General features: G+C 32.4%; 2 protein-coding genes and 1 long non-coding RNA gene across 5 annotated transcripts; 2 read left to right on the top strand and 1 right to left on the bottom strand.

Moving 5' to 3' along the window:
* The first annotated feature begins 247 nt into the window (after positions 1-247).
* Positions 248-4770, top strand: LOC140973829 (monocopper oxidase-like protein SKS1). Its single transcript, XM_073436912.1, has 9 exons — positions 248-620; positions 1316-1425; positions 1540-1810; positions 1895-2033; positions 2319-2685; positions 3197-3562; positions 3647-3725; positions 4120-4322; positions 4408-4770. The coding sequence occupies exons 1-9, from the start codon at positions 486-488 to the stop codon at positions 4505-4507; spliced, it is 1770 nt and encodes a 589-aa protein (XP_073293013.1). The 5' UTR covers positions 248-485; the 3' UTR covers positions 4508-4770.
* Positions 4771-6333: 1563 nt separating this feature from the next.
* Positions 6334-8598, top strand: LOC140973828 (uncharacterized). Its single transcript, XR_012174687.1, has 2 exons — positions 6334-6816; positions 8378-8598. It is a non-coding gene; the product is annotated as an uncharacterized lncRNA (long non-coding RNA).
* Positions 7880-11557, bottom strand: LOC140973827 (NAC domain-containing protein 7-like). Of its 3 annotated transcripts, none has more exons than XM_073436910.1 (4): positions 11171-11557; positions 9623-9808; positions 9192-9467; positions 7880-8976 (listed from the first exon to the last, which is right to left on the bottom strand). In XM_073436910.1, the coding sequence occupies exons 2-4, from the start codon at positions 9780-9782 to the stop codon at positions 8384-8386; spliced, it is 1029 nt and encodes a 342-aa protein (XP_073293011.1). In that variant the 5' UTR covers positions 9783-9808; positions 11171-11557; the 3' UTR covers positions 7880-8383. The 3 variants fall into 3 exon arrangements, with proteins under 3 accessions (XP_073293011.1, XP_073293012.1, XP_073293010.1); XM_073436911.1 differs by having other exon boundaries at positions 9623-9805; positions 11216-11557; XM_073436909.1 differs by having other exon boundaries at positions 9623-9805; positions 11171-11555.
* Positions 11558-17155: the final 5598 nt, after the last annotated feature.

Below are 17155 nucleotides of genomic sequence, written 5' to 3'. Positions count from 1 at the left end.
GTAACCTCAAATAGAATATTTGTCTCATAAAATTGATATTAAAAACCGCCTCATACGAGTTTTGTGAATAACATAAACAAATATCAAAAAATTTTATCAATATAATTAAATCATTTTGGTTAAATCAAAACTTTGCTTCACTAACAATTTTTTGTTTTTATTTTTCTAAATGGGACACAAAACTAAACGGGCTTAACAAGTAGTAACCGGTAAAGCAAAACGCCCCACATTTCTAGAGCGAAGAGATGCGGAATTCAAAAGGCACCATTTCACAGCAAAGCACAGCAAACTCCCCCAGAGCCTCTACTTACTCTCCCTGCATTTCTTTGCTGTCAAAGTCGAAGCTCGCACTTTGTTATCCTTGTGTCTGTGGCTGCATTTTGCTCCAATCTGTGCGTGTTTTCATGTGATAATTAAGAGAAACGGACCCCCTTCCTTTTTTTTCAAGATTGGAGTTTGGAAACTGCGGTACTTTGTGTTGCGTGATGGGTTCTGTTGCTTGGTTGCGTTTGATTTGTGCGGTTTTGGTGGTGGGAGTGTGTTTTGGCGCGGACCCATTTGCTAACTTTGATTTGGTGCTCTCCTACATCACTGCTTCTCCACTTGGTGTTCCTCAACAGGTAAAATGTGTTTGTTTTTCAGTTTTTGGGTGTAGATTTGGAAATGGGTGTTTTTTGTTTGCTCATCTTTTGGGCTTGCCTTGTTTGTTTGGAATGTTTGTGTGAAATGTGAATGGATCGAGGATTGTGAAGTTTGGTTTTGTGATTCGAGATGTGTTTTGGTACAAATGAGATTAAGCACTTTTGAGAAAAACGTTATCCGATTTATATCCCATCAACCATTTACTTTTCGCTGTTGTGTTTGATATTTGTCTGGCTGGAGGAGAATTTGGGTTGATAATTGAAAAGTTGGTGGCGGACCACAGATTTTAAGTAAAGGAGTTCTTGTGCTGTTCTGTTCTGAAATATATTTGTGCAGATGAAAGTAAGGCCGAGCATACATTGTTGTTTCTAGTTTCATTTGATGATTTTTGGCTTACACTTGTAAGTACTTGTAAGTTCTTGCTTGAAAAAGCGATCTAAATTTAGAGATTTTTATTTTGTCATTTCCATTTCCATTACTTGAAGTCATATATTGTGTTTAATTAGCTTTAGGCCTCAAGTTTGTACATTTGGTAAAAGAAAAAAGATAAATATTTACTGCTCAATAGCTTTTCATGGTATTTGTTTTAATCTTTATCTCCTTTTTTTTATAATTGTGGTATGCTTATGATGCAAGAAGATGAAATTTTTTATGCTGTTCATGGCATTTGCAGGTGATAGCTGTTAATGGGAAGTTCCCAGGTCCTGTTCTTAATGTCACTACCAATTACAATGTTGTGGTAAATGTTAGAAACAAATTGGATGAGAGTTTGCTAATCACATGGTATGTGTGCCGCAATGTATGGACCACAATGTTTTATATCTTATAAAGTGAACTGGTTCTGAATCTCTAAATTTTGACCCTTCAAGGATCTGATTGCTGTGATTTTGACGATAGGTCGGGCATACAGATGCGTCGTTCATCATGGCAAGATGGCGTTTTGGGCACTAATTGTCCCATTCCTCCCAACTGGAATTGGACGTACCAATTTCAGGCCAAGGATCAGATTGGCAGCTTTTTTTACTATCCATCACTTCATTTGCAGAGAGCATCTGGTGGATTTGGTTCATTTATTGTGACAAATCGTGAAATTATTGCAATTCCTTTTGCTGCTCCCGATGGCGATATAATCATCTTGATTGGTGACTGGTATACGCGTAATCACACGGTGTGTATCATATGGTCTGCATGACTTTTATTTTTGTTTCAGGGTATAATGTTTTTTGGTCATGATCATTGCTTGAAATACCAGGCCTTGAGGAGAACACTTGACAAAGGACAAGATTTGGGCATGCCGGATGGAGTTCTTATTAATGGAAAAGGACCTTATAGATACAACACGACACTTGTTCCTGATGGAATTGATCATGAGACCATTAAAGTTGATCCCGGTAAGGTTCTTAAACAAGTCCTTGGACATCGATGGCAATTTAATTAATTTAATTTCAAATATTGCACTATAATATCTCCCATAATAGAACATAAATGACATGGCTGATTTTCTGCATTTCTTGACCACACCCAAATGTTAAATCTTTTACGAATGTAATTTCGCAACTTATTTTTAAAATCTCCTAGACATTAGTGACATTAGTGTGTAGTTTGTGATTCTCTGTGTGCTGTCTTGGGAGCTACCTTGGTATATTATTTTTGATATAGTCATTTGGACACTGCAGGCAAAACATACAGAATTCGGGTTCACAACGTTGGAGTCTCTACTTCTTTGAATTTTCGAATTCAGAACCATAATCTGCTTCTGGTTGAAACAGAAGGCTACTACACAACACAGCAGAACTACACTAGCATGGATATCCATGTTGGTCAGTCTTTCTGTTTTCTGGTCAGTATGGATCAAAATGCAAGCAGTGATTACTACGTTGTGGCTAGTCCTCGATATGTGAATCAATCAATCTGGCAAAGAGTGACGGGTGTTGCAGTTCTGAGTTATTCCAACTCAAAAGGAAAGGCCTCAGGTCCCCTCCCAGACCCTCCAAATGATGCTTTTGATCCATCATATGCGCTGAACCAGGCCATGTCGATTAGGTGCCACATTTTTCTTCTTTTTAAGCGCATTAAATTATGTACCTTGTTTGTTTGTATTCGTAATGGAATTAGGATTCATTAAAAACTGGATTAGAAAAACCCATTTATTCCGTACTCATGTTTCAAGGAACATATGTTTTCTTGGAATTGCTTTAAGTTCATGTTAGTAGGCATGGAATCATATATTTGTCCTAAACAAAATCCACTTGGGACCCATGTATCATTTGAAAGATACTATACTAAGAGTACTCTTGATGTAGTATAGACGAAACCCATGGTGTGCACTATCCTCTTGATAACATTAAAGAAAAGAAAGTTGATTAATTCAATTTAGTTCAATTTTTTGAAATATTATCTTCAAACTTCCTTCTTGCAGCAGTTTGTGTGCGGAGACTGATGCTACTTCTCAAATGACTTCATATCCCCCATTATGTATTTTATTGTGCATCTAATGACCTTGATATCTTGCAATCTGTCTTGGTTTTCTTCTCTCTATTTTCATGTTCATCAGGCAAAACGTGACTGCTAGTGGAGCTCGTCCTAATCCACAAGGTTCCTTCCACTATGGTTCAATCAATGTCACTGACTCTTATATGCTCAAGAGTGTGCCACCATTGATTGTCGATGGGAAACTTCGAGCTACATATAACGGAATTTCATTTGCCAATCCCGAAACACCAATACGGCTTGCAGATGAATTCAAGGTGAAAGGTGCCTACAAGCTCGATTTTCCAATTAAGCCCCGGGACAGGGCACCAAGCGTGGATAGATCTATTATCAATGCTACTTACAAGGGGTTCATCGAGATCGTATTGCAGAACAATGACACCGTTATTCAGACTTTTCACTTGGATGGTTATTCCTTCTTTGTCGTGGGGTAGTGTCTAATCTTAAGTCTTATGTGTGCTTAGAGTACTAATGGATCTTAGGATTTAATCATTGCATGAATATGGATATGCAGGATGGGTTTTGGTGAATGGACTGAGAATAATCGAGGTTCATACAACAGATGGGATGCCATATCTCGCTCTACTGTTCAGGTATGCGAAAAAAGTTTCCTTTTAATGGTATTAGTTATTTAGCTTGCACTCGGGAAACCCTTGGGATCCAGTTGATGATTGCCTTTGATTCGACTCCAGTGTAGAATATATTGGCAAATTATCCCCATACATTGTCATCGGTTGCCAATGGTAGTTTAAACACTGTGAGACCTTATGTTGACCCTCAACCACAAGATTATAGTAAATCTTAAAGGGTAACCTACAAGGAATTATTTTTATTTTATTATTTGGATTGTATTATAGGGGGCTTTATGCAAAGTTCACCCCAAAAAAGAATATAATTCACTTTTATATCGGGCTAATTTACTTGGCATCAACCATGTTTCTGATCGCCGTTCAGCTTTCTACCACACTTGCGTTCGTTTATGAACAGGTTTATTCTGGAGGATGGACTGCCGTTTATGTGTCTCTGGACAATGTTGGCATCTGGAATCTTAGAACTGAGAATCTCGACAGATGGTATCTTGGCCAAGAAACATACATGAGAATCACCAATCCCGAAGATTCCAGCAACAAGACAGAACTACCGTTGCCAGACAATACTCTCTTTTGTGGTGCCCTCAGCAAAATGCAGAAGTATGGAACAACTAAACTCTAATTAGCTGTAATGGATGGAATCCCCTTAAATCTTTGATCTTAAATATTTACTGTTCACTTGCAGGCCTCAGAAAGGTTCTGCAGAATCAACGTTTCTCTTCTCCACCAAGCTCTATATTTTTTTGCTCGTGCTGTTTTCGACGTTGATTTCCGTTCTGGCTTGAGAAGTTTTTTCCCAGTTGGTATATGTTGTGTTCTAGGGTGTCTAAATCGAACTGGCCTGGTTTACTGGATTTTTTTGTATGAATTTTCGAATATTTCGAAACAACCTTCTGTGGTTAGAATTTAGCAGAGGCAAGGTCGAGGTTGAAACTGAGTTTAGGTTAAATGTGTATTGTTTCGTTATTGGTGGGACTGTATCATTCTTTATTTATCAAGAACATTACGTTGCTGATACATTTCATCCATATTTGTTGATTTCTTATCCTGCTGGCCTCTCCATTTTATGGTATTTATATTTCAAGTTGAATTTGGCTATCTATATTTGTTGCATAATGAACTTTTCTAAATAAATCTCATTTTTTTTAATGTTTCTTATTGTTTGAGTCGGATCTTTGGTAGAGTAATTATTGCTACTGAAGTTAGTTTTTTAATGATCATTCAACTTTGATAAAATAGAGATAAATTTCGAAATAAGCTCATTCAATTGTGTGTCCATATATTCAAGTGTAAATTNTGTGTGTGTGTGTGTGTGTGTGTGTGTGTGTGTGAGGGTGTATGTATGTAATACAGAGGTCCACTTTGAAAGTATTTTTTTTATAAGTATTTGGTTGACTGCAAGAGATAAGGATGACACACAAGACACCCGGTGGGAGACATCAATGAGTGACTGAAGAATGTGCTGTCTCCATGTTGGCTGGTAGATTGCTTTTATTGAAGCATGGCTTTGCTAAAATTTCGAAAATAAATAGAATAAATTATTTTACTTTGTTCTGATTTTTTTTTTTATAAAATTATATTTGAATCATTAATGTTTTTGTTTTTTACAGCAATTCTTATTGTTTTTTGAAGTCTAGTCATATGGGATGAAATATACATATTTTCCGAAAACACTACCCACAAAAAAATTGTTTTACCTGCCCTTTTTTTAAAAAAAAATAAACAAATAGAAGTATCTGAGATTATTTCACGCTAGTAACAATGCAAGTATGTTGCATTTATCTAAATTAATTGTATCTATATTTAAAATACAAAATATCGACTTATGCTATTGTTATATATTTATATCTAAAAAATGTCAAAGTCATATAGNGTTACTGTGTAAAATTGGGAAGGAAATTAGGGAATCAAAAGACTTTACAAGAAAAAAACCAAAATAATTATTACGGGTCGACAACAAAATATAACTCATACCAAAGAGAACAAAGATCCATTTATGATTCTTTAGTCTAAAGTTGTGATTTTAATTTATATGGATGTATCATATTATTTCTCAAACTAAAAGTATTTAGAATCTAGAAAAATACTGAGATATAGGAATATTATAATCCCAAGGGGTATGTTCGAAAATTGAAAGGAATTACATAGACAACTAAAATTCCCAATATATTATATATATATATGTATAGTCTTAAAACCATTGAAATTTTCACATTCCACAATATTAAGTTCCAATTATACATCATGCGTACTTGACCAGGAACAAGAAGAAACTCAATGATGATTTAAAAGATAAGCCTGCTGCAGGCCTGTCCAAAGACCATGTTCTTCAAATCATATACACACACAGACACACACATATAAATATACATATAAAACTGGTGCTGAAACATTAATTATAGCAAAGTCACATGAAGTTTTCATGCTGTTAATGATGTTAACTTCCTTTGCAAACAATTATCATAAATCTTTGCAAGGCCATTCCATATTCATCAGATCATATGTATATCATGCATGCGCAGCTGCTTATGATTCTATATATTTCAGAGCCAGTCCACACAAATATATATATATACTCGAGCATGATCGAACAAGGATGTATAGAGTCATTTCGTTTTATTGACAAAATAAAAGTTTTGATTATCTTAAAAATATAGATTAAATGGTCATTCTCATTCAAATTATGATGTCTGCCGGTCTCCTCTTTCTGTGTATAAACATTTATACATATACTTTTGACCTCAAGCATATACTCGAAACACAGATTGACTTGGAAAAGCTAATTCCCTTTATTTCCTAGGATACCAAATTCTTGTATCTTTTTTCCCAAAGATCAAGGTCAATGAGTTGAAGTGGGATTACATTCATTCAGTTTAGTGAGTATATATATCCATTATACATTACATGAATTTTACAGCTTCTGGAAAAGGGCTGTTGAGCTTCATCCCTTGTATATATCTTGATTGTGCTTCCAAATTCTTTTGACAAAATTTAAGCAAAAAAAAACCAACCACGGAAATGCATGACAGTTCTTGTCTATGCTTCATGTTCTTGCAATAGTTTCTTGGTATTGCTGTTGAGTACTTCACCAAAGGTATATAGATTTTCTCCTTAGTTTGTGAACTTTACGTGTCAAGGCATTAAGTTCGGAGCTTGGATTGTCGATCTATCCGCTCCAATTCAGCTCCATCACCTTGTCAAAATGTACATATACAGAAGGATATAATAATTGAAAAAATTTCATGCATGCATTTTGAATTTTTTTCCCATAAATATCTACTAAAATCACGATGATTTCGAATGTATATGAGCAATAAACTGCACTTTTCCCTTCGGAAATGTTTTCTTATTCAAGGGTTTTAACTGTCCCATTTTCTTTTGCAATATGGAATCTCAAACTCTCTCAAAGTTTAAAACCTAACAAGCAGATCATGGGCTGTTTTTAGTTTGTCCATATTTTGAGGACATTGATGATTGTGTACAAAAGCATGGTCAGTAGAGTATAGGGTCAAAATTCAGATAGCTACCTCTCGATTTTTTTTAGATTTCATACGTAAATATATAAAATGTAAGTATCACATCCGCAAACGTTTTTATATTGCGATATTTATCAGTCGTTATCTCCTTGTAAATTTCGTCCTGCTCTTGATAAGTCTATTTTCAGCAACTATACCATAGCCGTTGGACCATTTTTATCCTTCTTTATTTCAAAATTTCCTGGATTTACTACTACAAGTTTACTTGCATGTAAAGTAGAAGAAACCCTTTTTGCATAAAGGTTTTTGTAACCAATTGTTTGTGCCTACTTCCAAGAATTGGAATAAATAATTGCATGAGGCTAGCCTTCGAAGTAAAGTTATCAAATGGACCGCAAAACAAAAGGGAAGTTATATATATTCCTTCACTTGAGATCGCTTAAAATTCAGTGTACCACCCCGAAATCGCCTTTTAATTTATAGGATAATTATTATCTATAGATAATAGTATACAGATATACAACAGCAATATTTCAAAACTTTATTGTATATATCTTTCTCTATATCGATGGAATATTCAATTCGCTGTATATCAAATATATGGAATCATATGAATGGAACAAATAACTAAAAATTAATTGGCATGATGGCACATGATCATAATACACCAAATGTTACATGAATATACTTAAACACGATAACTCAAATTTTCGAAATAATCGATAATGTTGAAAATTTAATTTCATTAGTTATATGACTTGAAGACTTGTTTTCATCTATTTAACCAAAGTTTTGCCTTTTACTTGAACAGAATATGACAAAAACTAAAGGGAAATTTTACGATACATTCATTTTAGCAGTACTTAATTCTTCAATACAAATGCATATTTCAGATCTAGAATTAACCACAGTTTAAGAACATAAACAGCACTGTGGTTATCGTCAGATCATTACAGAGACATCGTCCATCTTACAATTAATAAGATCACTTCTTGAATAATATACTATATATATGGTGTATTAATCCAAGATTCAATATTAGTTAGGTTGCATATAATATAATAATAGATTCGTTTTTTATTATTTACAAGAAACTTATAATATCAATGATAATGATGATGATGATAACTCTTCATCCATTGCATATCAACATATGGTACTCATGCACCTCTTTAGCAGATCCATTCACTTCCACAGATCAATCTGGCAGCTTGACAACATTGAGTTCGAAGCATTATCCAAGGCCATTTCTTGCTCCTCCAAGTTCCTAGCAATCATATTGGAATCTTCAGCGACCGGGAATGTTTCGTTTTCTTTAGAAATTTCTTCTTGGCTAAGTTGGGATGCCACAAATTTGTCAAGAATCCTCCAGTCTGTAACCTGGTCGTTTGAATTTTTTTCGCCATTGTTTTTAAACATGGAGTGAAAATTTTGATTAATGTTTATTTGTTCTTGATTAAGCCCCGATGGGTGCAAGAAATTACTGCCAATGTTCATGTTGTTCAGGCCTGGAAAAGAAGCCATTTTCGGACTTTCTAAAAGAGGAAGCTGGAGGAAATGGTCTGGTGCGATTCCATACTGCAAATCGAGCTCTTTCTTGCAAGAATTGTAGTTCGGGTACGGATATTGGAGATTTGAACGAGAGTGCTGATTATGGGAGTCCATATCCTGCATGAATGAAACTTGATCATCATACCAGATAGGTGAATCGTGATCGCCCATGAGTTTGCGAACCGTTGCTAATCGTTTCTTGAAAACCCTGCAAACAACCCATCCTTCTTCCTGTATATACCATGATCAGAATTATACGACTGTATTAGATGTTGCCACCATATATACACTTTTTCCACGTAAATTGTGTTAAATTCTGTATTTTTTTTTTAATCAAAGATTATGCTGATTTTTTTGCTAAAGAGATCACGAAAAGCCTAATTTCCTATGGCATTTTCAGGAAAAAAATTATATTCATGTATTTGCACAAGTACTACTTTACTTGCCTGAGGGGTTCCATTTTCATCAGTCTCCAGACGATATTCGTGCATGATCCAATCTGATTTTTGACCATTTGGTGCTCTTCCTTTGTAAAAGACCAAGGTTTTTCTCATACCAATTAACTCTTGCTTCGAATAAATCGCCTTGTCTCGTCCAGTTGCCTTCCAAAACCCTGCTCCAGTGGCTCTATTCGTGCGCGTTCCAGTTGGATATTTCTTATCTTTGTGGCTGAAAAAGTACCATTCATTTTGCTCTTCTGTTCCTATTCTGCATAGCTCTAATGAAAAATCAACTAATAATGTTAGGTTAATTTTCTTTGTTACACTACTACAATATTTATTAATATCACATTAGTGTGTGTATGTAAGTGTGTGAATTCGTGATAATAAAAACTTATGGAAATATGAAGTTGTCAAAATCATAATGTCACACCTTCAAGATCCCATGGCTCAATTTTGTAAAGATCAACATCTTTGATTACATCCAAGTCGATTCGTCTTGAATTAACCTTTCTCCTTAGATAATAATCAACAAGTTCTTCATCGGTAGGATGGAAGCGGAAACCGGGAGGAACATGTGAAAAAGTATTCATTATTTCTTGAATTATTCAGAGAGCTGCTATTCAAATTCATAGTTAATTTTAGCTGATCATGGCCCTAGACTAGAAATATTTTTGGTATTTAATTAAAAAAGAACAATATTTACACAGTTCAATTCCTCTTTCTAATCTCATGCAAATTTTTCGTTAAACCGTGTCAGCAAAGTTAAATATAACAGATACCAGATGCTTAATCTTCAAATTGGTTCCTATTTAAAAGAATTTGAAAAAAATGTTACCAATGAAATGCAGAATCACATGATTATGTGTTTGTGTTTGTACATATGGCAGTGCTGTAATCATCATTCAAAATTATTAAATATTTTGCGAAACAAAGAAAAATAAGAAAACGAAGAGAATAAGTTTAGGAATTATTTAAAATCACAGATATAGTAAATAATAAAAACAAAGGATCAATTGATTATAAAGTAGATTTAATTTGCAAAAGAATTTAACTGCCATATTCAGTACATAATGGTACGTAGTATTATAAATAAAAAAAAATGTACTGCAATCTTTCTTTGATTTTGTTTTTAATATTGGCTGAGATTTAATTCACATATATTCAATGAATTCTGATATTTTTTTTAGAAAAAACCTCAAACATAATAAGTGAAGGTGCAAGCATGCAAGTAATCATGGTAAACACAATCACATGTTTTTTATGGTTCGATCTAAAATTCTTCCAAGCATTGATAAGATCCATTTAGCGTGTCGTAGCCTGCTAAAACAAGATATCTACGCCGTACGCTTTTCGTTATCCCATAAACTATCCCTTCTGATAGAAATTATCCATGCAATATATGTCAAATTAATATTTAAAAAATAATAATGAATTCACTCACTTGATTGCTAGAAATCATGCATATGAAAATTTATATTGGTAAGGTTATTATTGTACATAGAAGTAGAAATTTGACATGTGAAAATAACTTTTTTTGCATGAAACCTAACTTATCATCACTTCTTTAGGTCACTTTACACATCCTTGGCAACAAAATTATAGCGCCATCAAAAAGGGTTGCAAGAATGAAGAGAATAAAATCAAAAGTAGGGGAAAAGTGAAATTGAATCTCGAGTTCCAAGTAAATATATAAATAATTGGATCAGTTCTAGTATAAAATTTAAGAATAAAAATAATTGTTGAAAACGTGAAGGTGTTGATATTATTAGAAGCATACTCCAGAAATTAATTAGCTTCGATCGATCAAACAAATATAATATTGATTCAACACATGATATCAAGTAACATCGATCGATACATTTTAGAATACAATATCGAAAAAAAGAATATACTTAGAACACTTTCGAAAGTAGTTGATGAGCAAAAAAAAAAGAGCATTCCTACATAAAGAATTGAAATGAATCAAGAAAACTCAAACCTTAAAGTTTTCAAATCCAGTGATATAGAACTGATCACAACTCACCACTCGATCCGATCCACCCAAAGCAGAAAGTCTCTCTTAAAAAACCCTTATGAACTAAACTAGCAACTTCTGCCCAAATCCCAAGAAACATGTTCCGAAGCTATTGGAATATATAGGATTTAGCTAGAAAGCCAAGACGACAACAAGACAAGAAAAGACAACAAATACTTTCCTCGGGCATCGAAGAACTGCACGTACTGTCTTCTTGTTGTCTCGACCGGGTTCGATCCGGAGAAAACGGGTGCAGTTCTCGTGCGAACGAATGGAAAAAAACATCAAAGGAAGGATTAAAAAAACCCAAGTGGGTGAGCAAGGGAAGAATGGAAGATCAATTGCGATTTGAATATATATAAGAGAGAAAAGCAGCAACAAATTCTGCAGAGGTAGCAGAGGAAGAAAAAAGGGAAACCCTAAATGATGATTACTTTACCTAATTATATATATATTTTTAGATTATTATCATAACTCACTATCAGCAGTGAGCAGAATTGTGGGGAAAGTTTGATGGGTGAGAGAGAAAAGGTGGCGCAAAATTGGCAATAGAGAGAGAAAGAACGTGTGGGCACCTCCGCCAACCGCCATTGATGGAGACGAGACCCCTTTGTAATATTTTAAAGGTTTCGTTACAGACAATATATAGTCAATGTGTTTTCATGTTAAATATCTATCAGTTTTATGCAGATTTTGTTTGGTATATTTATATATGGTTCTATGGTAATTGACAAAAAGTATGAGATACAATTATTTTAGCAGAATTCTTTTGAAAATATTAGTCTTCGGGTACATGCGTTGTGTGATTATACGATATATTTTAGATAGAAAGATGTAGGCGAAGTTCGGTTTCATTTTTAAAGTCTTGGGAACAAATTTTGGGGAAAGTTTGAGAGTAATGTTTGTTTCGCGGGTTGAAATATGTAAGATTTTGTTTATACGTTTTGAGAAAAAACATGTCTAGGGATATAATATAATTGTACATCTCATGATGTTTTAAGAGAATAATTATAGTGTGTCAAATATGCAAGATTGTCAAACATATATGTCATATCAATACTTCGATAAAATAAGACTAAAACCAACAAAACACAAAGTTATAGGACTAATACACAACTTTGACAAATCAGAGAACCAAAAAATTAAACATGACAACTTAGAAGACTAATTAAATTTTTTTTCAATTTTGTTATTTTAGGTTTTGTCTATTTTACACATTCTATTTCAAATTTTTAGAACAAAAGCATTCAAAAAAACTAATTTCATGTTTATCAAATTTTAACTTTTCATCCCTCCCAAAGAAATTCTATTTAGTAATATCATCTAATATAGTATTAAATACTTATATAACCTGACCGCTACGGGGAATATTACTTTTTTCGTCATCTGTATTTTCCTTTTTACGATATTTTGGTATTTTATATTGTCAAATTGAATCTTTTTCTTGTATTTTTTTGAAAATTTTAATCATTCTCCGTGGGAGTGATTTAGATTTTCAGCCACATGTCAACGTTATGTGAAAAAGAACTAAAATTGAGAAAAAAATAAATAGTGAATTAAGATTGAATTTCGATTATATAAATTATGCCCATTTTAAAAAAATACATAATTGAACATACATTTTAATTTCCAAAAAATTTCGAAAAGACTATTTTCCTCAAAAAAAAAATTTCAAACATACCGGAAAAATAAGCAAATAGATACTAAAATTTTTAAGTCAGCTCAGTCCTAAAATTATAATTTCACTTCCATATTTTTTTCTTTAGCATTTCAATACATATAAATGAAAAATTACATTTTTGGTCAGGTAACTCGTGTTTTTAATTTTTTTCTCATATTGTAACTTACGAGCTTAGCCCACTTAATTCATCATATATTTTTTATTTCATTTTTTTAATCCTTTTTCATCGAAATTTTTATGTCGTGCCAGAAAATGAGATGTAGTACCAAAAACTGTTGGCATGGTGCCGGATTGTCGACATGTCTGATTCCAAGCCATAACTACAGGAAAAAAGATTGAAATTGAAAAAATAATTGCAAATTAGTGGAAAATACCATGAAATGATTGACAACAAGAAAAAAAAAAAAAGATAACATATAATTCACAAGGATTAAATCTCCATCGTCCGCTTCAAATACCTATTGAGTCGGCCAAAAATCTAAATCGATTAATCTCAAACAATATAGGGATGGGCGAGTGTTTTATTTGTTCAGATTTCTTTATGTTTCTTTTTCTTAAAAATTCCCCAAACTCATGAAAAAAACAAGTGTATGTCTTCTATAAGACGATCTTAAAGATCTATATACGTAAAATGGGTTGACCTGATTCATACCTACAATGAAAAGTAATACTCTTGACATAAGACGTAATACTTTTCATAGGTCAGATCAGATATTCGTCTCAAAAAATTGACATGTGAGACAATCTCATAAGATTTTTGTAAAAAAGAGTCTAATCTAATTTCTATTAGATTTGTGAAAAAAAAACTCGTAATTTTATTAGTATTTATATATATTTATTAAAAATTTCCGACTAATATTTGGGGTGTTACGTATTATTATTATCGAGATGGATTTGAAGACGGGGTGATAGCATCCTCATATTTGTCTCATTTTGCATTTTCAGCCCGGGAAAAATTGACAACCCTAAGTCCAATATAAAGCAATTTATTCTCCTAAAATCTCTTGATTTCCATGGGTTTTTTTATAATTAATTTAAAAAGTAAAAAATATTTCAAAAATAATTCAATCACCCAACCAAATAATACAAAATATTTAATAATTAACATATATTATAAATATTTATATTTTATATTTTTCATTCTAATTAAATTAATTATTAAAAATTATAATAAATAATAATAATAACAACAACAACAACAACAACAATAATAATAATAATAATAATAATAATATACTTATATCCATCCCTACGTGGACGAGCGTCCGTGCTTTGTAAGCACGGATTAAAGTAATTTTCAAAATAAATTTTTTTTAAAAATTATTTTTGAATTTTTTTTATTTTTAAATTAATTATAAAAAAAACCCGATTTCCACGTTTGGTATATTAACTATTGTTCTATAGTCTTTTATAGTTTTATTAGAGATAATATATAATAATATAATATTTAGTATTCGGTGTCTAAAAGACTAAAACAATACGATATGTTTTTGAATCGACTCCTAAGAAGAATCCGTGTTGACGAGAAGACGGTCAAAGGAACTTTCACGTAAACAAAAGTTTCTTCGAAGACTACCGCAAGACACCATAAAAAGTGCCAAAAAAATTCTGCCTACAAAATGAACTATTTAACTTGCCTTTTGTTTTTGCAAGAGATTGTTACAGTTAGCTCTTGAACCTGAAATCTCGTCACAAATTTGAGAATTTGATGATAGATAAATCACAAATATTCATCGGCACCTCCTACTCGATTTATATATCACCAAAAAAAAAAATTAATTGTAAAAATCACCAAATATTATATATTTATTTACGTTAATTGACACCTTTATTTGTTTACATTAGTGTTTTCTCAAGTTATGGTGACTCAATTGAAACCTTGAAGCCAAAAGGAGAGTAAGAGTAAAGTGCCTATGGGTCCTTTGTGCTTTTGTTAATTAAGCTAAAATCCCCCCAAAAAAAAAAAATCCCTGTGATCTTAAATATATTGTAAAATACTCCTTGGTGGATTGTTTTTCCCCCCCTTTAGCGAGGCCAATTATATATGCTGGATTTTCTATGGAGTAGCCATTTATTAAAAAACATAAAATAATTTGTTCCTGAAAAAAACCCATCTGTCCAAATGGGGGAAAATGGTCCCATTTAGGCGAACAATTTCCCCAGTCCCTACCATTTCTTGTTCATCACTAATGACCGATTGGGGCCGGAATGCGCACGGGGAACACTTGATTCTTTGGTTGTATATTTCGATTTCTAGAATGAATGGTAATAATTTCAAGAAATTAGACTTTTTGTATGGTGAAAAAAGAATTATGTTTGGGGTGTTTGTTATGAATAATGATTGTAATTAATTTCTTGTCCTATCTAATTAATTTCACTTAGTGGTTGGGTTGTTAAAATTGTTACCATCATGATTCAATCCATTTTCAATAGTTAAGGATTACCCAATAAGAATGATCCAATTTTTTTTTGTAGAATTAGAAATACATTTTAAATAATTTATAATTCCTGATAAGTTATAAATGGAATATACGATTTTTGTTTTCTCTTTTATTTGTCATTCATGGCTCCCGTGCAAGAATGATGAACCCAAATTCGGGAATAATTTGAATCTCAATTCTTTCCATTTAATCTTGTACTTATGTATGTATTCAATTCATACACAGAAACACGAAGTTGGTTCATAGCTCATCTGACATCAAAATTCCAAAAATTTAGAACCGGATCTTAAATTTCGATACTTAATTTTAGAAAATTTCCTCTCTCAAATAAAAAAATAAAATAAAAATTCGATTAATTATACTTACAATATTTCTTAAAGACGGTCTCACGAGTCGTATTTTGTGAGACGGATATTTTATTTGGGTCATCCATAAAAAAATATTATTTTTTATGCTAAGAGTATTACTTTTTATTGTGAATATCGATATGGTTGACTCGTCTTACAGATAAAGATTCGTGATACCATGTTACAAGAGACCTAATCTTCTTGAAATTGTGGAAAAATATTTGGGGAAATTTAGAATTTTTTTCCAACGTATAGATTATTCTTTGTTTGCTTGTTTTTAACCAATAATGGTGACCTTATTTAACATATTCCATTAGTACTATATATTTGCTGGACAAGATTGAATGTAAACCAGTGATCTAATTGTTCCTCGTCGCCAATACGCTTCCTCACCACCACCGACTGTCATCATTATACTCTGTAATTTATTATGTTTACAATTGTATGTATAATCATCATCTACTTTTCGCCACTATTTTTTTTTATATTAGAAATATAAGCTTTTTTTGACACATATATGTGTGTATTTGTTTGAAATTGGGTTTCAAATTTAGAGAGGAATATAAATTTTAAGACTCTGAAATTCTTTTAACTACTAAGTATGAAATGTGTTTGATATGGTCGGTGTTGTGCACAATACTACTGTTAAATCAAGTAGATTTTATGTGATGTTCATATGATCCAACGACTCTATGTTACACAATATCATGCTATACACGTTAAAATATCCAAGTTCATATAAAGCTTAAAGAAAAAATTAAGAAGCCCCGTCTCGAAACAATCGAGTTAGTATCCAACAAGCTAAATATTTGTTGCGGGACAAAATTTATCTTAAAGCCCATGAAACATCGGAGATAGAGATTTTGTGAATGCTATATATAATCCGTTAAAATATATGATTCCACACGGGATAGATATGATCATCATATTGAAACTAATATCAATGATATGGCACCGTTACTAAGGGTGGACAAAAAATATCGAATTTTTGGTACGATACGATAACAAATACCGAATTTTTTGGTACGATAACGATATGAAATTTGAAAATTTTGGTATATACCAGAATGCCGAAATACCGAAAAAATATATAATATTTTAAAACAATAAATTTAAAAAATATAAAGTTTTTTCAGTACAAAACGATATATACCGATATCGTACTGAAATCTCGGTGTACCATATAATATCGATATAATCGGTATGTTAGTTATATGTACTGAAATTTTCGATGTATCGATAAAAAATTTGCTTATACCATAATTCTCGATACCATATACGATATATAATTTCGATACTATATGATACGATATACCACCCTTAATCGTTACGGATTAAGGACGTTTCTACATGTATATGGATGAATGTCTCACGAGAGGTGACCTACCCGTGTATTAAATGAAAGAATTGTACAACACGTTAATTATTTACGAGAGATGTTATAATCTTGTAATAATTTATCATATATTATAAGTTGGAT

This window comes from Primulina huaijiensis, chromosome 3, assembly GCF_012295235.1.
Source record: "Primulina huaijiensis isolate GDHJ02 chromosome 3, ASM1229523v2, whole genome shotgun sequence".
Lineage (NCBI taxonomy): Eukaryota > Viridiplantae > Streptophyta > Magnoliopsida > Lamiales > Gesneriaceae > Primulina > Primulina huaijiensis.
This window is presented reverse-complemented; position numbering and strand designations above follow the sequence as displayed.

Excerpts from the sequence above, each read along its gene's own strand:
- LOC140973829 (XM_073436912.1), top strand. The coding sequence starts at position 486 with ATGGGTTCTGTTGCTTGGTTGCGTTTGATTTGTGCGGTTTTGGTGGTG. Across the intron at positions 3,563-3,646 it reads TATTCCTTCTTTGTCGTGGG|GATGGGTTTTGGTGAATGGA; the intron begins GTAGTGTCTAAT and ends ATGGATATGCAG. Across the intron at positions 4,323-4,407 it reads GCCCTCAGCAAAATGCAGAA|GCCTCAGAAAGGTTCTGCAG; the intron begins GTATGGAACAAC and ends GTTCACTTGCAG.
- LOC140973827 (XM_073436910.1), bottom strand. The coding sequence starts at position 9,782 with ATGAATACTTTTTCACATGTTCCTCCCGGTTTCCGCTTCCATCCTACC. Across the intron at positions 9,468-9,622 it reads TGAGCCATGGGATCTTGAAG|AGCTATGCAGAATAGGAACA; the intron begins GTGTGACATTAT and ends ATTTTTCATTAG. Across the intron at positions 8,977-9,191 it reads AAATGGAACCCCTCAGGCAA|AAGGATGGGTTGTTTGCAGG; the intron begins GTAAAGTAGTAC and ends ATATACAGGAAG.